The following is a 24,134-nucleotide window of genomic DNA, read 5'->3' as shown; positions in this document are numbered from 1 at the left end:
ATTCCAGCGGTATCAGGGACAGTTTCTATCCCCAGGCTATAAGGCTTTCTAAGCCTAAAAATAAATGTAAACCGTAACAGGACTACAAATAGATACCTACTGAATAGATTCTGTTCATATTTTGTATTGTCTCTGTCTGTCTGTCTATGTGTCTATGTGTCTATGTGTCTGTGTCTATCTGTCTATCTATCTATCTTTCTATGCACACGCGCATGCATACGTACACGCACACGCACGCATGTATTTACATCTGTGCAGGAAACTAGAGACTATTCATTGAAAAATGTATGTAGCGTGCTTCATTCTTTAGTGAACCAACACACACACACACGCACACACACGCACATGCACGCAAGTATACTTACACGCGACGAAATGATTTCATCGTTTTCTTGATGACCTCAGTCATTTACCGGTGCCTAATAGTCTGTGTCATTAGTTCTATTCCAGCGTGTGTGTCCAGTTCATCGACCTACTACACACGCACACGCACACATGCACTCTCACAATCAATCTAGGAACCAATTCGGTTAGAAAAAAAAAATCTTAACCTGTTTAGAGAACATAAACTCACACCTGAGCATTAAATCACACAGTCACACATGCACAATTACATTGGTGTACTGTTCAACATGTACTGTAGACACATTGACACATTTACATTTGTAAGGGCATACAAATATGGGGCAAGCACACACACACACACACACACACACACACACACACACACACACACACACACACACACACACACACACACACACACACACACACACACACATACACACACACACACACACACACACACACACACACACACACACACACACACACACACACACACACACACACACACATGGTCCCAAGAGCAAGTTGCTAGTTAATGATTTCCTCTCAGCAGGAGTCTGTGCGTGCATACGTGCGTTAAAGAAGTAGCTAAACAAAACTAGAAAAAGTGCTCCTCGGAGCACAGGTCTCCGCCAGGTCAGGTAGCCTCTTTGTATGCACCTCTAGAGAGTGTGCATACAAAGTTTTACACAGATCGGTACAGTTATAGGCAAAAACACAAATTGGCCTGTTATAGCGCCACCATGAGGCTGATTTTAAAATGTTCAAGTAGCATTTCTTCCTTGACGTAGTGGTAATGTGCGTGCAAAATTTCACGGAAATTGCATGCTGTGTTCATGATTTGAGGCATTCTGTTCAAAACGGAGCAGTCCTGTAAACTTTGGAAGCCATTTTTAGCCAATCAGGATGGAATATGAAAAATCTGAAACACCCGTTTCGTTTAATGACTATAGAGATACTGTGTACCGATGTGCGTGCTGTTTGGACAAATTCTGTAGGAGAACTGTCAAGAAATGTGTTTTGCACCAATCGGCCTCCTGGTGGCGCTATAACAGGCCCCTGTGAACAATTTGGGGCAGAGGTTCAGCTCTGGTATCCAGGGAGTGTGTGTGCACAGTTTCGCTGCGAGCAAGCCAACGGTGCCGGAGATTAGCTGTACACAGACAGATCGAATGACGGACGGACGGACACACGGACGGACGGACAGGGGGTAAAACATATTCTCTCGCCATGCCTTTCGGCCTGGCGGAGACAAAAAGGAGGCCTACCAGGCCGGGCCTAGTATAGACCCCTGAGGGACACCGGTTAAGGAAATACATTGGGTTAAATGGTTAATACTACCAATAGGATGTGGGTAATTACATAATTAGATCATTTTGGGGTGAAATCAACATACTATGACAGAGTGAGTGACACAAATCCCAATGAAGGCTGAAGTGGAGGAAGAGATTAGGACACAGGACACAACTATCAAAATTGTAAAGATATTTAATGGAAGTTAAGTTCATTAGTGGAAATAACACACAAACCTTTTGATGCTTGCTTTGATTCCGTCTGTAAGTAATAATCAAACCCATACTAAAGTGCTCTAAACAAGAAATTACCAAAGTCATAGTAAAGCCGCATGCGGCAGGCTTTTTTTTGCCCCAATCTTTTCATAGACCTGAATACTTGTTTTTTGGATTGCTTGTTTCTCTCGCCAAACCTGGCAACATTCAGAGCGTCACAGAATCTGCGACGCTAAACGCTCTAATGTTTTTTATATAAGTGGTGGCAACATTTTGTGACATCACACGGGTCTTCTCAACAATAGCTAAGATTGAAGTCAGTGTGAATATGGCCAAATAATAACTTAGCCAAACTAGGTCTAATGAAGCACGCTAGCATTTAGGCTAACCCTCCTGCCTGCAGTAAAAGTTGCACTGTCTGTGAATGAGGGGAGGCAGCGGAGCAGGGTTACTGCGGGGGGGCGGGCCGCCTCCCCATTCGTGTCGCCATTGGCTTAAAGGAGTGAAGGACAGCCAGGACAGCCAATGACACTTAGGTGTCACTCAGGTGTCGCTTGGGTGTCGGACTAGGTCTTAGTCTGTCTGTAGAGCCGCCAGCTTTCAGCATGCGGCTAATAAGCAGATCACATAAAATGCCATTTGCTTTAACCCTTTGCATTCTGTTGGTAATAAAGTCCAATATCCAACCCATTAAGTTGTGACTAAATGGGAAATGTTCCAGCAATCTCATGGCTAAGATGTGGGGCTGGATAGTGTTAAAGCTTGAAGAAAAGTCAACGAAATGATGGCTTTGTGACGTTGCCCTTTTTTGTTCTTCGTTCTCAGTTGTGCCGGCGATACCCTGGCTTCTTGCGCGTGTGCTTGTCCGACCCGCACCCGGAACGCAGGTTGGCTTTCGGGTGCAGTACGTTAGTCCGACAGCGCATTCCTCCGACAGCGCAGCGCTCCGACGTTTCAATACTAAACCCGAACCAAACCCGCACCCTAACCCTAACCGCACGCGGATGCCACATAGTCGGAGAAAAGGTCTGTCGGATTATCGCATGCCTCCCTTGGCTTTCACCTAAAACCCAGTTGTTGTTTTCAGTATTTTATGGTCAAAATAATTGTTATACTGAAGGACCAATTAGAAGGTAATTTGTGGAAGAGTAAGAATGAGAATTACATTCTCACAAATTCTAAACAAAAGCTTGTGCCTTGCAGGTTTTTTCAGACGTTGCTAGGTGACGTTCGATCGTAGTGTCAACATCAAGGAGGTCTGCTGGAACCTTCAGAATATTCGTGTAAGTCTCCCTTGCAGTGAACGAGACACTAACTTTTGAGGTTACATATGCATACAGGTTTGACAGGGTCAAATTGTGTTTCTGTAGTGCCAGTTGATTACCTAGTCCATTGGTTCTCAAAGTGGGGTCCGGGGACCCCCAGGGGTACTTGAGGGAGTTCCAGGGGGTACCCAGCTAAATGATGGACAGGAACCAAATGGGTCTGTAACTCTGAGAGCGTACAAATGGAACCTAACGGGTCCATTTCCATTTGTACACTCTCAAGAGTTAAATATAACATTGATTTTACAATATAAAATGGGGTCCCAGGCATATAAATGCCATTAAATGGGGGTCCGTAGCCCTAATGCATGTCAAACTGGGGGTCCTTGAAATTAAAATGGTTGAGAATCACTACTAGAGCCGTAAAAAAAATCTTCTCTTATGGGGGTCCCTGGCATATCTTTTGAAATGGGGGTCCGCGGACTAATAAGTGTCAATTTGGGGGTCCTTGACATGAAAAAGTTTGAGAACCACTGCTTTAAGTACAACACCTAGTTCTTAGTTCTCAACTTTGTTTTTCCAATTGCTTTCCTTATGGATTATTGTTCAACAGTTGCCAGCTCAGAACCCCATCCTGAAGAATATCACTGATTATCTGATAGAGGAAGTGAGTAGCCTGGCTCCAGCCCGTGAATCGCTAGCCACGTCCATTAAAAAAATATGTTCAGGCGATTCTGGTCTGGTGACGCTCTCATAGGAGGTCTCAGCCTCGGTTGAAAATCTGATCGACGAATCGGGATCGGGATAATCCAGTATGAACCAATCGCCAAAAAGTCTTTGAAAAAAAAAACTTTGGCCACGCCCCCATCTCAGCAATCGGCTGCATTGAGAGGGCTTTCAGACTGAATAATGGAGTGAAACGAAATGAAAATTCAGGCTGAGTGTCAGGCTAGGAAGTGAGTGCAGAGGAGGAGGAACTCATGGGCAGTGGCAGTGGGGCAGACCCAGAGAGGAGGGCGCCAAGGATGGAGACCCTACAGAGACCACCGTGGAGAGGGATGACAAACTTGTAACGGTCTGAATGCTCTTCTAATATGAGACAAATGCAGTGGTGGAAAAAGTACTCAAGTGTTTTACTTAAGTAAAAGTATCAATACTGCAATGTAGAAGTACTCCGTTACAAGTAAAAGCCCGTCATTAAAAATGTACTTGTGTAAAAGTACAAAAGTATTGCTATCAAAATGTACTTAAAGTACCAAAAGTAAAAGTACTAAATGTTTGAAAATAGCAGATTTACAAGCTCACAACGCGTCGCGATGCGACGCGTTGTGAGCTTGTAGATCGGCTATTTTCAAATAGCCTATGTATTAAATAGGGCTAAAGGTGTTAATGTATGTTTTATAATGTAATCATTTATATCTGCAAAGTAACTTGTAACTAAAGTTTTCAAATAATTGTAGTGGAGTAAAAGTACAATCTTTGCCTCTGAGATGTAGTGGAGTAGAAGTAAAAGTACTGGAAATTGGAAATACTCAAGTAAAGTACAAATACCTCAAAATTGTACTCAATTAAGTAAAGTACATTTACTTAAGTACTGTACTTAGTTACTTTCCACCACTGGACAAATGCATGCTGTTGCTGTCAAAACCATTACTTTTCAGGAAATGCAAAAAAAAAAAAGAATGTGTTCCAATTTTTCAAATCTAGTTATACATATCCCAGAGATAGAAATGCCATTAAATGGGGGTCCGTAGCCCTAATGCATGTCAAACTGGGGGTCCTTAAAATGTATCTTTTCAAATGGGGGTCCGCGGGCTAATAAGTGTCCATTTGGGGGTCCTTGACATGAAAAAGTTTGAGAACCACTGATCTAGGGTGTTATCAATGTTGCTTCAGCGAATCATCAAATGGTCACATTTCGTCTCTGAAAAAAGTTGTGCAGGTTGCTTTAACACAAAGGGATATTGATTGGATTTCTTTTTTTGTTTGTTTTGTTTATAAAAGGCGGCAAAACGAATGGCCCTCTGTGGCATTCGTGTCGTTTTCTTTCCTGTGTGTTAATGTACACGTTTTGAAATAAATTGCCAGGGTCCAGAGTTTGTGCGCAAACACATATTGAACAAACATGGGGACAAAATAGAAGAAGTGAAGAAAGAGGTGACCTTCTTCAACAACTTCCTTATGGATGCCAAAAGGCCGTCACTCCCAGAAATGAAGATGCCTATTATGCCAATCCCAGGACAAGGTAGGGAACAGTTTTTATTTATTTTAAATATTTTCTAATGGAAAAAAAGGTTTACATTTGTTTGGTGCTTTAATAATGAATAGTTTTTTTGTGTCTTCTCCAGGATTGCTAGGAGTTACGCCTAACATGCCGTTTCCCCCTCAAGCACCCCAGGGAATGATGGGTTTCGGACAGCCTCGTCCACCTGGGATGGGATACGGAGGTATGGCAGTGCTGGATGTATGAGGGTGATTTTCTTTCATACCAGAATAAGAAGAAAGTATTTATATTTCTTCTCTTCCACAAGGTGGACCTCCTTACCCGCCCAACCAGTACGGAGGGGGACGAGGTAACTATGACAACTTCCGAGGAGGACAAGGTGGCTATCTGGGGAAGCCACGCAACAACAGGTGATAACAGTGTATGGATCATCTTAGGAGTATTATTATCTTTCTACCCTTCTAATAAAGTTTTCAGCCGTAACTGGGGATTCACATCGGTTTCTTTTCTTACCATCACAGAATGGCACGGGGCGATCTACGTAACATCATTGAATATCGTGACCTGGATGCGCCAGGTGACGTTGACTTCTTTTAAAAGAAGAATTTCATTCATCTTTAACTGACCTCCAGTCTGATGCCCTATTGTGTTTGTTTCAAAAGTAATTAAATGATATGTTTTGCAATGATTATAAAATTAGATCAATGTTCTATTGCAATGTGTAACCCCTGAAAATAAAAATGTAAAATGTGTCACAATGACAATTCAGGTTTAATTTTTCTATCCCAATAAAAATATAATATTTCTTGTTAGATTCTATTTTGGAGGGAGGGAGGGGCAAAAATCGTGCATGTGATTTATTGCACGTGCTTTATCACAAAGGTGGTGTGGTTACGCAAATTTTGAAACTATTTGAATGTTATCTTAAGTTATCTTGTCAGTGTCTCGAATAAAGCGGTTTTAAACAGTTAAAGCAATGATTGCAAAGTAAAAGTATTGTCCCTGACAGTTTAAGAGGCAACAGATGTTTGAGACGAGAGATTGCAGGTTATTCTGCGTCAATGGCATCTTTGTCTCGAGGGACAGAAGCATGGACTTTGCTTTCAAATGAATTAAGAAGTCGAACCATTTTCTGTGCTGGCTACAGTGCGCGGACATGAGGCTGTGTGGAATTGGCCTTAAAATGTACTGCATGGTTGACACTAGGTCTGGTACAGCTGGTATTGTATAGCTGTTGCTCTTCTACTGCAATGCTTTCCTTTTAATTGACTGAGTTTAATCCTGTTTTCTTCTAGATACATTTTCCTCTCTATGCATTAAGAGAAGAAAACTGTTTACCTATTAATTATGGAGATCGGTTGCCCTCTAGTGCAGTGGTTCTCAAACTTTTTCATGTCAAGGACCCCCAAATTAACATTTATTAGCCCGCGGACCCCCATTTGAAAAGATAAGCCAGGGACCCCCATAAGAGAAGATTTTTTACAGCTCTAGCAGTGATTTTCAACCATTTTAATTTCAAGGACCCCCTGTTTGACATGCATTAGGGCTACGAACCGCCATTTAATGGCATTTCTATCTCTGGGACCCCAATTCATATAGTACAATCAATGTTAATTTCACTCTGAGAGTGTACAAATGGAACCAAATGGACCCGTTAGGGTCCATTTGGTTACATTTGTACACCCTCAGAGTTACAGACCCATAAGGGTCCATTTGGTTCCTATCCATCTTTTAACTGAGGACCCCCTGGAACCCCCTCAAGTACCCCTGGGGGTCCCCGGACCCCACTTTGAGAACCAATGCTCTAGTGGATAGAATGTTGAATAACTACAGCAAATTAAATCTTTATCACCCTGTCCCTGATTAAAACTACTATGGTAGTCAGACTGTTCCTGATTAAAACTGCTAAGGTAGTTTTAATAAAGATTACCTATCTATCAAAGTTTTACTTGAATGGTTGGATTAAAGAGTTTGGTCAGAAATACACTCAAAGACAACAAAATTGCATTGCAACTCTTTTTGGAAATTCAAAAAAATGCAAGACTACAAGAAAGCTTAACAGCGAAATGGCACGTGTTTTGGGGCCCATAGAATTTTATTCCTTCTCCCAACTACTACAGATGTCAAGATATGTTCTTAAATATACATTTGCCAGTTAGATTTTCACAGCACATTTAAATTATTAGACATACTGTACAGTAAATGGCATACCACCATCCATACTCAACATTGCAAAAAAAAAAAGTACAGTTTTGACACCATGACATAATCTAATGACGGACAGCACATTTATATGTATTTTAATTGTCGGGGAGACTAATTGTCAGGTGCTGCCAAAAAGTATGAGCCAAGAAACTTGATGAATTATAGTGGCTCTTTTCCACTTTGAAGGGTAACCCAGAACCTTCCATAACCCGAGTTCCGTGATGGTTTTTATGTATGTTTACATTTTGACGAGAACCACCTTTGAAGGCGAAGGTACGTTATCAAAAATTAACTTAAAAAAAAGCAAAAATAGCCCATCTGCAAGCTCTCAACGCATTGACTTGGGATGCGTTGTGCACTTAATTATTGTAGCCGAAAAGGCCATATTTCTAAATAGCAAGATCTTCTCTAAAGCAGATCCTAACTTATCATTTTCATTCAAGTAGTCCGACTGAAGATAGCATTGCAAATCATATCATTTGCATAGTTCAATGTCTAAATAATATGAAGTTCATGACTATCCGAGAGTCCACAGCTGACCTTGTGCTCATTGAATAACTTGGTCAGGGCCTCCATATAAAGACCATGGTAGTAGTCCACCTCTTCTGCTGAAGCCAATTCACGCTTTGGCACTGAGATGGGGCTTCCCACTAAAAGGAGGAGAGTATTAGAAGAAGTAATTGTGTACAGCATGTAAAGTTGAGCTTTGCCGTGCAATAACAAATTACTCACCAACAGTTGTGACCGGATTCCTGTATGGAAGCCATCCCAAACGCTCGCCAAAAAAAAGACAGGGGGCAAAGCCCACAGTCTTTTTAAACAGGTCCTGTAACCGCCGACCCACACTGCCCTCTGTGAAAATCAACTGGCGGAAGATTTCATTCTCCCCAAATGAGTAAACTGGAACCAAGTCAGCCCTGAGGAGAATCCATCACTGTGATTGTGTCAAATAACACCAGGCAGGCTTGGTCATTTCATTTAAGTTTATTCAAGTGTTCTTAGATGGGCCTATTTGGTGTCTCTAGTCACCCTAGATAGGCACTTCATCGTATGGCAAAGAGCGAAAATAGTCCATCTGCTTTGAGCTTCTAGATCTATTTTTGGAGAAGAAATAACATTTGGAAAATCTTTGAAAAATAAATTTGCCCCAAATAGGGGCACCAGGGTTAATAAAGCATTCTCACCCGAACTCGAGTGCCACTCTGACAAATCCTTTTCTCTGCTTCATGACCACTGTGTTGATACCAGGGGAGGACGACAGAGACTCTGCGGCCCCTCCTATGATAATCACCACTGCATTTCCTTTGCCACTTTTTGTCAGGAGATGTGTAAGACTAGGCTTACTCACTGGATAAAGGCCTAATCAGATAAAACGAAAAAGAACAAACAATATTAAAAGAAGATAATAAAGAACAATTGTGAGAGATTATGCAACTATCAAGTGTGTCCTTCATCCTTGTCAGATGTCCATCTGGGTCACTGATCAATTGACCGTATAATCAGCTGAAGCCCATCCCATCTTAGTTAGTGTGGTGACTATACTGTATCTGGCAGATGACACACCCCAAAAAGGGCCTCATCTGTATCCGATATGAGTTTTTGCTATCATGTCTACAGCAATAGCACTGTGTGATTTGTGATCAGTATAGAACCTGAAATCCTTTACAGGCTGTTTATTACGCTTGTTTTTTTTTGCACCACTAGTATCTCAGATTCTTTGTCACTGCTCCAAGAGGACATTTGATTTGCTCAAGCACCTTCTGCCCCTATCTTACTCTTATCAGGCTGTAAACCAGGGGCGTCAATTGGGTATGGCAGGCTATTGCAGCTGCCATACCCTGGCTCCAGGGAAGAAAAAAAAAAGAAGTACTTTTTTGATAATAAATCGGGAAAATCAGGCAAAAATAAGAATTAAATAACATAACCCTAACCTAACCCGAATCCTAACCCTAAAACCGAAATAAAGTAACCAAAAACTGGAAAAAAACGAACCCAACCCGCCCAGAACCGCACAAAAATGTCTTCGCGCGCGCGCGGGGTGACCTCATGCACGCGCGCGCAGGTCGCGTGCATGCTGCCATACCTTAGCTTTTGCTGAACTGACGCCACTGCTGTAAACACGCATTCCAATGCTGGAATTATAAAAGTCAAATCCACAAACAAATTACAATACCAACCTCTGGTGGATTGCGGGGGCTACACAAGGTACAAGGTACTTGTGGATGTTATAATACTGTTCTTTTATTTTAAATGTCTCAATTATTCAAATGTTTAAGGAAGATGTGGCCAATTGCAATTTGACTTAAAATCTGACTTTAAATGCCAGTGTTGTTAAAGTGTCCCTTTGTTTCCATTTGTACAGCCTCAGAGTTGAGTATTATATTAATTCATTAATGTATTATTTTTTTTACAGTGTACCTGCTAACATGAGATATTCCCTGATGAGCGGTATCCGGAAGAGACCGGCCAATGCTGCCAGGCAGGAGCGTATACCAGGAAAGGTCTCAACGAAGCCCCCATACTCTGTGGCGAAACAGACAATGGCTCCCACACTCATGATGCCATGTGGGTGACATCCTAAGATGTAGTTCTTATTTGGATTCAGCTCAGCTGTCTTCACCAACTGGACAGGACATTTGAGGCAACATGATATTTTATTAATATTTGCGTTGAATAGTAAAACAATTAACCAGAGTTTTGTGCTGCCTGTTAATTACAGCAGTGGTTCTCAAACTTTTTCATGTCAAGGACCCCCTAATTGACACTTATTACCCCACGGACCCCCATTTGAAAAGATAAGCCAGGCACCCCAATAAGAGAAGGTTTTTACGGCTCTCTAGCAGTGATTCTCAACCATTTTAATTTCAAGGACCCCCAGTTTGACATGCATTAGGCTACAGACCCCCATTTAATGGCATTTATACCTCTGGGACCCCAATTCACATTGTAAAACCAATGTTAATTTAACTGAGAGTGTACAAATGGAACCAAATGGACCCGTTAGGGTCCATTTGGTTCCATTTGTACACTCTCAGAGTTACAGACCCATGCATAAGGGTCCATTTGGTTCCTGTCCATCATCTAGCTGGGGACCCCCTGGTCTGGAAGCCCCTCAAGTACCCCTGGGGGTCCCCGGACCCCACTTTGAGAACCAATGAATTACAGTACTTTGACTTGAAGAAATTCTAAAAAATATTTTAAGATGTACTCATTTTCAGCCTTGAGTTGTAAACACATTTTCCTATGATACTATGATACTAAAGAGTATTTGAAATAGGTTTATAAGAACACAACGGCCCTATTAAAAACAGTACACCTTACTTTGACTGGAAAATAGTCTCTGAAATGCCTCCACACTGTCCAGCTCCTCACAAATAATATCCTTCTGCCCCCTAGTGGAGACAGAAATGAACGTGTCCATACAGTTCTTAAAGGCATAGTTCACCCCCAAAATGACTTTTTCTATCGATTAGTCACCCCATGGAGTCTTGAATTCATGGATATTTTTTTGTTTTTGGCGCATTCCTAAGCCAATAATTTCATTATATATTCCACAAATTCAAGTCTCCATGGGGTGACTAATCAATAGGGAAAAAAAAGTCATTTTGGGGGCGAACTATCCCTTTAATAATCATAGTAGTTACTTGAGAAATAGGAATGTATTTACCTCTTTCAGGGGTTTTCCAGTCCTTCACCAGCCATATGAAGGATAGAGTTGCAAGTGGCCACAGAGAGGTAAACATAAGATAGACACTCAAGATAATGCAACCCAGTCCTAAAGGGGAGGATAGTGATTATGTGTTGTCAATGACATATAAAGGATGCCAAAAATAAAATGACAAATAAGAAGAGATGCATCAGTGTTGATGTAAAATGACTCAACAGCAAGTTACCGTAATTACTAGTGTAAAACAATTAGGAACAAGTGAATCCTACAAGTCATCTTAATAGGCCTAGTTAAAATAGCTGCATGCATTATAATCATTTTATGTGTGTTTATTTGTTATAAACAAAATAGTATTTATTTTGGAATCTCACCTAGGAAGAGGAAAGACAGTACCGCTTGCAAAACACTGATGGTCTCTAGAAACTCCTTCCATTGAGTTTTTGCTTGCGCCATTCCAGTGCCCTGTGCGCCAGAACATCAATGTCCATCAGTGGTGGAAAGTAACTAAGTACATTTACTTAGGTACTGTACTTAAGTACAATTTTGAAGTATTTGTACTTTACTTGCGTATTTCCAATTTCCAATACTTCTACTTCTACTCCATTACATCTCAGAGGCAAATATTGTACTTTTAGTCCGCTACAATTATTTGAAAACTTTAGTTACTATTTACTTTTCAGATATAAATTGTTACATTATAAAACGTACATTAACCACTTCAGCCCTATGTTATACATAGGCTATTTGAAAATAGCAGATCTACAAGCTCACAACGCGTCGCATCGCGACGCGTTGCGAGCTTGTAGATCTGCTATTTTCAAATATTTTAGTACTTTTACTTTTGGTACTTCAAGTACATTTTGATGCCAATACTTTTGTACTTTTACTCAAGTGCATTTTGAATTCTGGACTTTTTCTTGTAACAGAGTATTTCTATGTTGCAGTATTGGTACTTTTACTTAGGTAAAGAATTTGAATAATTTTTCCACCACTGATGTCCATACATCAATAACCTCATGAGCTGTCATCATTACAGAGTTTATATAGCAGCCTAATCATGTGCCTGCAGAAGTTATAAATGCTGCTATACCTGAGATAATAGAAGGGTATGATACTCAAGCAGTTATATTGCATAACTGATACTGTACTTTGGTTTATAACCAAAGAGCATATCAGTTCAACTTCTCCTCAAGAGGAAGACAACATTTGTGTCGCGCAGCCACAAAATGAACAAAACAAGATCTGTGTAAATGTCTGACATGTCTATATACTATCTACACTTCTTACTTGCTTAATGCTTATTAGCTAAACCTATTTTATTGGTTAAATGTGAGTGCAAAACGTATGCAGATGTTAAAGATCACAAATTATTGGCTAAAAACATGTCAGTGTGAGCCCTGGCAGTGAGTAGTGCAAAAAGGACTGTAATATTTACGTGAAAGAAGTCTTAAAGTAACTTAGTATCTTACCTTATTGTCCAACAGTTACCTTACTGTAGTGTCCAGTTGCTCTTTGTGGATACCGGTCTGCCAGTGAACAAAAATGACAGCTACATTCTGTGTGCTCTTTGATCTGTGGGGCAACTGATAACAAATTAAAATGACTGAAAGGCTGGCAAGGCATCAAACACCATCAGGTGTACTAATTGCTAGAGTAGAGCTGGACATGGGTTGATATGATTTTTTTTTTTTACTCAAAACCTATACATAAATATAACAAGAATGACCTAAGTCATAATAAAGCCGCATGGGGCAGGCTTTTTTGGCCCCAATCTTTTCATAGACCTGATTACTTGTTTTTTGGATTGCTTGTTTCTCTCGCCAAACCTGGCAACATTAGCGTCGCAGATTAAGGCTCTAATGTTTTTTATATAAGTGGTGGCAACATTTTGTGACACCACACGGGTCTTCCCAACAATAGCTAAGATTGAAGTCAGTGTGAACATGGCCAAATAGTAACTTAATAGCCAAACTAGGTCTAATGAAGCACGCTAGCATTTAGGCTAACCCTCCGCCTGTATCGTGTAACTCCGTGCGTTCGCTGGCTTGTTGTGATTTATGTTCGTCCATGCTGGCCCCTAATATGGTCTGCTTCCAGGTGGATAGACCTAACTAACAATGAGGATCGTTCTGATTGGTTCCCTTCCCAACTAGTCCCTCAAAAAGAGTAATTCTGATTGGATCTCTTCTCCATTCGTCCCGCCCTAACATTTTCGTCTCGTCTAATTCGTTGACTAACGTGTCCATTACATTTTCGTCTCCCCATTGGCTTAAAAGGGGGGCTTAAAAGGGGGGAAGTGTGATGGACAGCCAGGACAGCCAATGACACTCAGGTGTCGACACTTTTCACTCGGGTGTCGGACTAAGACTAGTGCTGTTTACAGAGCCGCTCGCTAGCGCATGCGGCTAAAAATAACCCACGAGTCCCAGGGAATTACAGAGATATAGTCAGCACGTAGCCAGGATTTTGAACTCCTGAACTTATGTTTTCCTCACTCAGGAAACACAAACACCCATGGGGCGCAGGATGTATAGAGACACACACACGCACGCACCAAGCCATGTCATGTCATCATCCTGCCTGGACTCCCATTATGAGATCATCAGCATCTCAGGAGATTTTCCACTTCCTTTTTGTCAAACCTTTTCCCCCCTTCTCTCTAAACTCCTATAGATCTTGGACCCTTCAATGACCTCAGATAGAAGGCTGGAGAAGTGTGTGTGTGTGTGTGTGTGTGTGTGTGTGTGTGTGTGTGTGTGTGTGTGTGGTGTGTGTGTGTGTGTGTGTGTGTGCGTGCGTGCGTGCGTGCGTGCGTGTGTGCGTGTGTGTGTGTGTGTTTTGCGGTGCATTGTATCAACCAACCACATTACATCACTGCTACCACTGTTAGAGGTGATGTCATCATTAAGAGACCCAGCTGTGGTTAAAACCCTGATAATTACCTCTGATCCAATCAAGTTAATAACGACATAATCAATAGCAGGTCCTATTGGATAATAACATCTTTTTTTACAAAACACTGGTACCTGGTATTTCACTATAAGCTCATTGCAGTTGACATTTTACAAAAACGTTACTTTGACTGTAAAATCACTGCTTTTCTCTGTTTCAGCTATTTATTATTAAAGGTATGGTAAATTATATTTTGGATTTAAAACAAAAAGTTTTTTGTTAAAAAGTTAAATCACTATTTTCTGATCGTATCATCGTAATCATTGCTATAGAGTGTTTGTTCAGTAACAATGTCTCCCCATATATCCAGCTCTTTAATAAACAGAAAACACATTTTCAGGTAGGTGACAAATCAGGAGAGAGTACTCATTCATCATCATTTTTATAGTGTTCCAGTTCCAATTTTGTCAGCTCCTTTCTTAGTGCCATTCTTCCAATAGCCATTCTACAAGCTCACAGTCTGCAAGCTCACAGTCTACAAGCTCACAGTCTACAAGCTCACAGTCTGCAAGCTCACAGTCTACAAGCTCACAGTCTGCAAGCTCACAGTCTACAAGCTCACAGTCTACAAGCTCACAGTCTACAAGCTCACAGTCTACAAGCTCACAGTCTAGAAGCTCACAGTCTAGAAGCTCACAGTCTACAAGCTCACAGTCTACAAGCTCACAGTCTACAAGCTACATTTTCAAGCTCACAATATGTCGCATTGTGATGCGTTTGTAGATCTGCTATTTTCACCGAATGTTCGCCCCCAAAATAGACCCTATAGGTTGTGGCTAGATGGGGTCATTGATGTAAAACTACGTGAATATACAATGTGCAGTACACTGGGTGAATGCAGATGAAAAGTCTTTGCGCTGTTTCAGATCAGGATTACCATCCACTACAAAGTAATTTGGAATCTGTATTAAATTACATTATGGAAATAGCCCTCTTGAAGTTAATGAGTTGTGGGAATGTAATCAACACATTCTCCATAATCAATAAGTTAGCAGCCACTGACTGATAAATAGGAAAACGATACTGCACCACTGATCAATAATAACCTTTGAATTAGCAATGGGTTGTCATCGAACAGATTGATCTATACAGTCATTAAAATTAATGGTATATGACCTCATCTATTGGTGTCCGCACACTCCCACAAACGCATGAACGCGCACACACACACACACACACACACAGACTCACACACACAGACTCAGACTGACACACAGACTCATGCATAATTCCTCAAATTACAATCAAAACTCCACTTCACAAATCACAGGTCTAAAGGACCATCCACACCATGCAAGCACATATAGGCGAACTATAGCTATATATAAAACTTAAACGGTAAAATACTATTGGTTTGAGCCCATAATTTGTTTCCTGTAATCCTTTCCCCTGATAAAGAGGTAGATCAAGATTACTTTCAGGGTGTTCAGATGTTTTCATCCGTTCCGTTTCCCCTAACTGGCTTAAGCCCCAAATGTTGCCGCTTGTGACTATATCTTTTCAGCATTTGGTGGTATTAGATAAATGCTAGTCTCTAGGTACATACAGTATGTTGTTTGCTTGTTCACAGATGCTGTTATTTAGTATATATATAGGATGTCTTGTCTTTACTTTACTTTACACACACGACACAAATGTAAAATATAGCTGATAGCAGCAATATGCAATATGCGAAAAGCAATATGCCTCCTAATAAAATTTAGAAAACTGTAGGGACATATTTTGACAGAACTTAGGTCTATTACGTCTGTGTGAGAGGCTAAATGGTTGTACAGACTACAGCCATTGGTTTCTAGATCAAAGATTTTTTATTAATTTTTCGTCAAGTAGGCCTACCAACACACTGCCTCCCATGCCTAGTTGTAACCATACAATAATTTGCAGCAAGGAAATAAGAGAAGACACGAGACTTTAGACAGTGGGGAAAGCACTACGCCTAGCCCTGCATGGGTCCAATTAGTTTGATTCGGGCCAGGTGTGACTGCTAAAATCAGCCATCTCCAACCCTGTCGTCTGTTATCCCGTGGTCCTCATAAGAAATAATGAAATATCCTGCAACCTGTCAGGTACAGTAGGCCTAAGTGTAAATACTGTGGACATTGAGGGACCTCTAGTGGCTATGCTTGTTTACTGCATTCTATTCAGTCTGTGAGGATTGTTTTGGTACTGTAGCTGGCTAAACCGTTTTCATCTTTCCATTCACGAATCATCTTTCATAATACAGTATCACAGGATTCCCTAGAGATATATAGGAACTATGACCATTTAGCAGTTTTAAGTACTTTTCTTTCTCATTATCTCAGCCACCCATGGTTATGGACCAGTGGATAACCCACACCTTGATTAATGATCAGTGACTTAAATTGTTATACATGGTCTCAGGACAGATCAGACTTACACACAATAAAACAACATTTTATTAATGTTTATTCTTACATGTATGTGCGTTGATATTTATCTATGTTACATCATATTTGTAACATTTTGAGTGTGTGGCTGTCCAACTCAGTTGGCTGCTGTAGACTTCCTGAAATGTAGAAGAAGAGAAGAAAAGTTTTTGTCTATTAAGTTTTATATTTTCATCCATTCATTCATCTATAATATCACTCACCTAAAGCACAAATATACAAATATTTGCACATATATTACAAAAAACAAATTTTCGCTTGAAAATCTGTTATTTTCACAGTGACCTATACATGCTTCAAAAGCAAAAGGTTGACACTCAGACGTGTACAAACACACACACACGCACACGCACATACACACACTGTGACCCTGACACACACGCACATGCGCACACACACACACACACACACACACACACACACACACACACACACACACACACACACACACACACACACACACACACACACACACACACACACACACGCTGCCCGTAGCAGTGTACCTCTTATCTCCAGTTGTATCTTTTTCGTTGCTCAGTCCTGTGGAGCTCTGTCAGTATGGTGTTTTTGCTGTTCTTCATGTTTGTTGCAGCTGTCTCCATCAGGAACTCCACCTGCTCTTGAGTGTAAGGTAAATGGATGGTGGAGTACTCATCTATCCTCTGTTTCATCTGCTCTGCATCTAGATGGGATTAACCAAGACAAAACACATCTTTGTTTCGTTATTTCTTTCAACCTGGAGTCCCTATTTTGGGCATGTCTAGTTAGATGGAGTGTTGCAGTTCACTTCCCTCTCAGCCTTAATGTCTGGTCAGTGTCCATGAACACAAATATGGACATGTCTAACTGCTATACAACACTGCCAAACATGATGAATGGTTGCCTTCGACAGGGACGTGCACAGATAGACTCTAGGTGGTGCTAGAGCACCTGCCCTTTGCCCTCTTGACCAGAAGTGCCCTTTTGAAAAAAGGGCACAGCAGGGGTCTTCAACAGGGGGTCCGGGACCCCTTGGGGGTCCTCAGAGTTACTACAGGGGGTCCGCCAAATCTTTATGTGATATGATTTTTCTTTTTACCATAACCACTCGAAACCTAGCATCCCTTTTCTGAGGAGAACTTTAGCCAAAAATAGCAGATCTACAAGCTCACAACGCCTCGCAGGGCTTGTATATCGGCTATTTTTGGCAAAGAGGTATAGGTGTAGAGCGAAAAAAGAGCAGACCAAGTAAACAAAAAAAAGTATAATTTACTTGAGCACCTGCCCCTCAAAATGTCTGTGCACGCCACTGGCCTTCGATATGAATGTGAAAGCATCACACCTTTACAATTCTTTCTGTTGAAGAGAGGCATGTAGATGATGGTGGGTTGGTCTCGTTCTCCCTGTAAAACATAACAGTCATTGGGCCAGTCTTTCTCCTCCAGGATCCTGCCGTTTATCTCTGGGAAAGGTTTATTCGCCTTGGCTGCGTAGTCTCTGGCCTCAGTCAGGCTCTGGAGGGACAGTGGAACAATGTTAAAGTACTCTGACAGTGCGACGCGTTGTGAGCTTGTAGATCTGCTATTTTCGGAGCGCAACCAAACATAAAATGACTTGTCTTTTAGTTCTACTGGATCTCTTCTCCACTAGTCCCTCGCTAACATTTTAGTGTAGTTTTTATTTGTTGACGAAATTGTCAATATATTTAGTCTAGTTTTAGTCATCATAGCTTAGTTTTTATTTTATTTTTATTTAGTTTTCGTCAGTGAAAAAAGGTAGTCGACGAACTCAACACTGTTGGCCACTGTATGTGTCATGGCTTAGGGCCACATCCCAAACCAAAAGCAGTTTCATCCACCTCTTTGTTGTGAACCCAAACTGATCTCACTCTTTCTCTCATACAAACACTCCTCACCCTGAAGGGGTCACCAGAGCAGTAGTCCATTGCAATGATGAGGTCAACGTGTCTCTTGTCCCCCAGGAAAGGAGGGTAAGGCATGGAAAGCATTGACGACGCATCCATCAGCTGCATGTGCTTGTTAGACCAGAGACAGGATGGCACCGAAAAGTCTGTCCCAACAACACAAATCACAATGTGACATTATTCAGATTAAGTTCATTCTGATTCAAGTGAACTAAAGTTATGAAAATGAACCACTGGAAAAAGTACGATTACATCATGTTAATACAATAGCCCAAAACCTTAAGGTGGCAGTATTATCAAACTCACCTGGGTATTTGTACAGGAAGTTTTCAGTTGTTCCCCACTCCCATCTGCCAATCACTGGGAAAAGTTTTTGGACTGACCAATTGACTGAAAAAAAGCAAACAAAATAAAAAACATTTTACTTTATTTTACTATACTCGTTTAATGTCTAAAGTTTCTATGTCCGTGGTTCTCGATCTTTTTCATGTCAAGGACCCCCAAAATGTTATGTATTTGGCCGCGGACCCCCATCTCAAAATATGTTGTTCCAGGGACCCCCAGAGGCAAAGATTTGAGTTACAAATGTTCGCTTTAAAAATATATATATTCAGATTTGCACAAATTTTCACTATTTTACAAAAATAGCAGATCTACAAGCTCATAGCGCGGTCATGTCATGGGTTAATGACATGTTGCAATGTCATGATTAGCATCACTGTAGCATTAGCTGTACACTGTGATAGACACTGACACTGACCAAAGTCTCTGAATGGTCCTTTCTCCAGGCTCTGGCTCCAGTCTTCAATGGGTTTGATTATTGCTGCGCTCCAACTATCAAATAGTTTCTTCCTCTGTTTTGGGCTCGTCTTCCCAAACATCACAGGGTTTAGATTCATGTGCGCTGGAAGACATTAATTCACCATCAAGTCATTATAAAAAAAAAATATTTATATAATAGTAATAGCACTATATATAGTCATTATAGACAAATTTGTCTTAAATTGTTCTTTCTTTCTTTTTTTTCTCCTTTTTCTTTTTTTCAAAAATAGCAAGCACATGTTGTGAGCTGCTGTATCGTCAGTACCTTTGAATGCTTCCTCCATGCCGTCCAGTTTGGATTGAACAGTGGGATCATCCTTCGTCTTTTCTCTCACCATGAGGGTCAGTTTTGCCAGAGTGTGTTGCAGACGCATGTACATATTTGTGGCACTCCACACGGTGTCTGTCTGCTTTGGTGCTGACATTTGAAAAATACAAATACTCGTGAACAAGCAGCATAGAGATGCCCAAATACTAAAAGCACAAACGTACACACGCGCACACGTGCACGCACGCACACACACATCCGTATAACCATGCACCATCATCTATTTTGTTCTTAGTGTTAGTATTGTAGTACTACTAGTAGTAGCAGCAGATTTAGTAGCAGCAGTAGTAGTAGTAGAAGTAGCAGTAGTAGTAATCGTAGCAGTAGTAATAGCAGCTATAGTAGTTGTAGAAGTATTACCCTCCACCCAGAGAAGTGCCAGGTCCATCAAGTTGTCATCATCAGTCAATGTCCAGCCCACTGCATCTACACACACACACGCGCGCACACACACACACACACACACACACACACACACACACACACGCACACATGCAAGCGCACACACCCACACACGCACGCACATACACATACACATACGCACACACGCGTACACGTTTAATTATAGTGTACCTACTACTGAGATGCACAGAAACCAAGCTGTTTATAAATATGTTTAAACCTTGTTTGGGTGTTCCTCATTTCTTTTTTTTTAGGAGAGAACAGAAGTGAAGAGAGGACGGTATGCAAAACTGGACATTACTTCGTTATGGACCAACACTCGTAAAAGCCGTCTTACCTTTAAGTTCATCTGGCATCTCACTGATGATGCTTTGTTCATCAGCCAAAGCACTGCTCACAATACCTGCTCAAGACCACACAAACACACGCACGCACGCACGCACGCACGCACGCACGCACGCACGCACGCACGCACGCAACACAAACAAGGGAAAGAGACACAGTACAGGACAAATGATATACATGTACAGTAATATCCTCAGTGTTCATTTATCCATTTGTAACTCAGTTTGGCTTCTAACTAGTCACAAAGGTGAGGTGTATTGTGTAAGCGCTGGTCCCAGATCAGCTTGGACTAATGTGATTGTAATTCTTTGTGCCGACAGCTTCGCATTCAGAACAACACTGTTGTGAATCCAGGACAAGGAGCTCCAGAGCGGAGCAGAGGTCTTTTAACAGAGACCCAGCAGAAGGTAGGTTATTGTAGGCAGGTGCACATTGTACATAATTGGTTTTGTTCTTTTGGAAATTGCCCACTTGTCACCTATGAAACGCCTGTCCACACACATAAGGGGGTCCCATCTATTGTGATCCTTCCTGAATTATTTTCCTCTTCTTTCGACTCCAAGTTTTTTTTTACCAGGTTGCAAAACCTGGTCTACATCTACACTCGCTAGTCTTGACTTTTGCTTCACTTTTTCCTCATAGGCTGGGCTAATGAGGGCTCAATGTCCTCTCAGAAGACGACCCACAATACTGTGTATGGCCACTGTATGTAACTCTATGGTAAGTGGCGCTGTTGCTCAATGTCCTCTCAGAATATGGGCTCTAAAAACGTTGCCATGTTTAGTGAGAGAAATAAGCAACCATGTGGGATCTAAAAACGTTGCCATTTTTAGTGAGAGAAATAAGCAACCTGGTATAATATGACTGTGTCATGTCTTGTTTTTTACTTGGGGGTGTTCCTTATCTGATTGAAGCTGTTGGGACAGAGGCTGTCATTTTGTTTCTTTTGTTAGATTTATATGTGTACATTCTGTTGATATTTGACATCTCTGGTGGTGGACTGGCTGATGAGTTGGGCCAATGGGGCCATCTGTTTCACATTAGCCACTCCTATATAACCTCTACTTCTACAGTAGGTATTTATCAGGCGGGCTGTGAAGCTTCATCCAGAGCCGCTTACAATGAGGTGAGCAGGTAGGGAGGTTCAGCGTGTCGCATTGTGCATCAGGACACGTGACTGCAGCATCCTCTCTGTTGGGACAGTCAGTTCAAACACTATAGGCTGGAGCTGTCACCACGAGCCCTGGTTCCTCTCTACACACTCGTAAACAGTGATACCACAGTATAGGCCTACTGACAGAGCTCCTCCACAGGGCTGTGCAACGAAAAAAATACAAGTGGAGATAAGAGGTACATTGTGTGTGTGTGTGTGTGTGTGTGTGTGTGTGTGTGTGTGTGTGTGTGTGTGTGTGTGTGTGTGTGTGTGTGTGTGTGTGTGTGTGTGTGTGTGTGTGTGTGTGTGTGTGTGTGTGTGGTCTGCCACCTCGGGACGACTGGTTGCCTCGTCGCTCAGTGGTCCTTCTGGCCGATCTACACGGTCACGTTTTTTTTTCTGTTCTGGCCCCACAGTGGTGGAATGAACTCCCCACTGATGTCATGACAGCAGAGTCACTGCCCATCTTTCGCCGCAGGCTGAAAACCCACCTCTTCAGGAAACACTACACTTCCTCTTCGCCTTGCCTACTTGTTGCTAACTAGTTGTACGAGCTCTTGTTTTATTGTTTTATTGGATCTTGTTTATTCGATACGCTTATTTGTTTTAGCTCTCGCTCATTTGATTTTCCTATTTGTCATCTGTTGAAAGTAGGTAGCTGATATATTGCACTTTTATCTTAGCGGTATAGCATACTCTTAGTTGCTTGTTTTAGAAGAGAATGCACTTAATACTTCTGGTGATTAGTAGTTTCGTTCCCTACCTATGCTGAATGCAATTATTGTAAGTCGCTTTGGATAAAAGTGTCTGCTAAAAAATGACTGTAATGTAATGTTTGTGTGTGTGTGTGTGTGTGTGTGTGTGTGTGTGTGTGTGTGTGTGTGTGTGTGTGTGTGTGCGTGCGTGCGTGCGTGCGTGCGTGCGTGCGTGCGTGCGTGCGTGCGTGCGTGCGTGCGTGCGTGCGTGCGTGCGTGCGCGTGTGCGTGTGTGTGTGTGTGTGTGTGCGCGCGTGTGTCAGGGTCAGTGCTTTGCATTGTGGTCTGCTGTGGTATGGCCAGGCTGATTAGAGAAAGACAGTGTGTCAGCGAGATGCCACTGGGCTCAAACAGACAAAGGCTCTCTGGTTGATGTGTGCAGGTCAGTGATTGGTGGCAATGAGTGTGTAGGGTTTTTTTGCGTGTTTTTGGTGTTGCTTTTTGCTGGGCTGTGTGTTTCAGCAAAGTGTCCAATTTTAAGAATCAGCGAGTGTGTTTTAGGAAATCTTCTTTTTTTTAAAGCCATTCCACAACAGGGGGGGACGCAGCCAGAGGTTATGGCTATTTGGGGGTCCTTGGCATGGAAACGCTTGGGAAACCCTATACCTTAGAGAGAAGAGCAGCCACAAGTGTAGTACCCATTGTGTACACGTTATTTAAATTTTCATCCCACGATTTTGTAACCCTTATTTTTCACCCGGTGCCAATTTGCTAAGTGATCCTGGGCACTACACTCCCCTCACCAGCCTAGGGAGGCCAGGGCCGAGCTCATGGCTCCTTCAATGCATGAGAGCCAACTGACCTTCTTGTCACGTGACAGGGGGGAGTTTCCCTGGTTGGACGTAGCGCGTGGAAGGAACATGTTATTCCAACCAGTTCCCTTCCCCTCCATCAGGCGCCCCGGCTGTCATGGGGGAGGAGTTTTAGTGACCAGCATTACTACATGTTTTTGTGAGGGTATCAACTACCCTGAGAGACACGGGGAGAACATGCAAACTCCACACAAAGTGGGCCCTTTCGCCAACCCCACCTAGGGTATGGGCGCTGATGACGCGGAGGAAGAGACACGCCCCCAGTGCCCACAGCGTCCCCGGCGGGAATTGAACACAGGACCTTCTAGCTGTGAGGCGACTGCGCTACCAACTGCGCCACCACCGTGCCCCCCTATTGTGTACACGTTATGACGTAATCTCAACGTAATCTCTCAAGAACAGATTCTGCTCTGCGTTGGAATCTGTCGTGAAGGTTCGTCATTGTGTACACGTTATGACGAACCTTCACGACAGATTCCAACGCAGAGCAGAATCTGTTCTTGAGAGATTACGTTGCTTTGAACACGTACCTTGTATCCTGACCATATCCATCTCTGGTTTGTGCTCCTGAAGGCTAGAGCCCAGATGAGCTGTGTTGATAAACAGACCTAAATCTGTGAACCCAGACTCATGGGGAGTGAACTCAAACCATCTACCTGTGAGAGAGAGAGAGAGAGAGAGAGAGAGAGAGAGAGAGAGAGAGAGAGAGAGAGAGAGAGAGAGAGAGAGAGAGTTAAGTTTGAATTTATATGTGCATATACTGTACTGTACATGTGTGTGTGTGTGTGTGTGTGTGTGTGTGTGTGTGTGTGTGTGTGTGTGTGTGTGTGTGTGTGTGTGTGTGTTTATATAATAATAATAATAATCTTTATTTGTATAGCACCTTTTAAAAACAACGTTTACAACGTGCTTCACAACACAACCCACAACAGACAGTGTGGGGAAAGCAAAACAAAAAACAGAAAAACAAGACACAGACAGTTCAATTAGAAACAAATACAACAGCAAGAAAGCAGAAAACAACAATAGAGGCC

General features: G+C 42.0%; 3 protein-coding genes across 3 annotated transcripts; 1 reads left to right on the top strand and 2 right to left on the bottom strand.

The window, feature by feature from the left end:
- Window positions 1-1,772: 1,772 nt before the first annotated feature.
- Window positions 1,773-5,942, top strand: LOC311054660 (serrate RNA effector molecule homolog; the record flags this gene model as incomplete). The annotated part of the gene is made up of 7 exons (XM_084070664.1): window positions 1,773-1,826; window positions 2,682-2,743; window positions 4,058-4,196; window positions 5,210-5,366; window positions 5,470-5,568; window positions 5,653-5,755; window positions 5,867-5,942. The coding sequence occupies 7 exons, from the start codon at window positions 1,773-1,775 to the stop codon at window positions 5,940-5,942; spliced, it is 690 nt and encodes a 229-aa protein (XP_083926790.1).
- A 2,103-nt stretch (window positions 5,943-8,045) lies between these two features.
- On the bottom strand, window positions 8,046-11,670 carry LOC311055061 (diacylglycerol O-acyltransferase 2-like; the record flags this gene model as incomplete). The annotated part of the gene is made up of 7 exons (XM_084071139.1): window positions 8,046-8,200; window positions 8,283-8,467; window positions 8,735-8,909; window positions 9,969-10,173; window positions 10,872-10,942; window positions 11,218-11,325; window positions 11,589-11,670. 7 exons carry the CDS (start codon window positions 11,668-11,670, stop codon window positions 8,046-8,048), a joined length of 981 nt encoding a protein of 326 aa, XP_083927265.1.
- Window positions 11,671-17,086: 5,416 nt separating this feature from the next.
- On the bottom strand, window positions 17,087-23,751 carry LOC311054659 (cytosolic phospholipase A2 gamma-like; the record flags this gene model as incomplete). Its single annotated transcript, XM_084070663.1, has 9 exons — window positions 23,631-23,751; window positions 20,373-20,438; window positions 19,994-20,059; window positions 19,571-19,723; window positions 19,244-19,387; window positions 18,790-18,873; window positions 18,475-18,629; window positions 17,902-18,073; window positions 17,087-17,262 (listed from the first exon to the last, which is right to left on the bottom strand). The coding sequence occupies exons 1-9, from the start codon at window positions 23,650-23,652 to the stop codon at window positions 17,087-17,089; spliced, it is 1,038 nt and encodes a 345-aa protein (XP_083926789.1). The 5' UTR covers window positions 23,653-23,751.
- Between the last annotated feature and the right edge of the window lie 383 nt (window positions 23,752-24,134).

This window comes from Gymnoscopelus microlampas, assembly GCF_963454915.1.
Source record: "Gymnoscopelus microlampas genome assembly, chromosome: 11".
NCBI classification, from domain to species: Eukaryota; Metazoa; Chordata; class Actinopteri; order Myctophiformes; family Myctophidae; genus Gymnoscopelus; species Gymnoscopelus microlampas.
The sequence above is the reverse complement of the archived record's forward strand: the minus strand, read 5'-3'. Positions and strand labels throughout refer to the sequence as shown.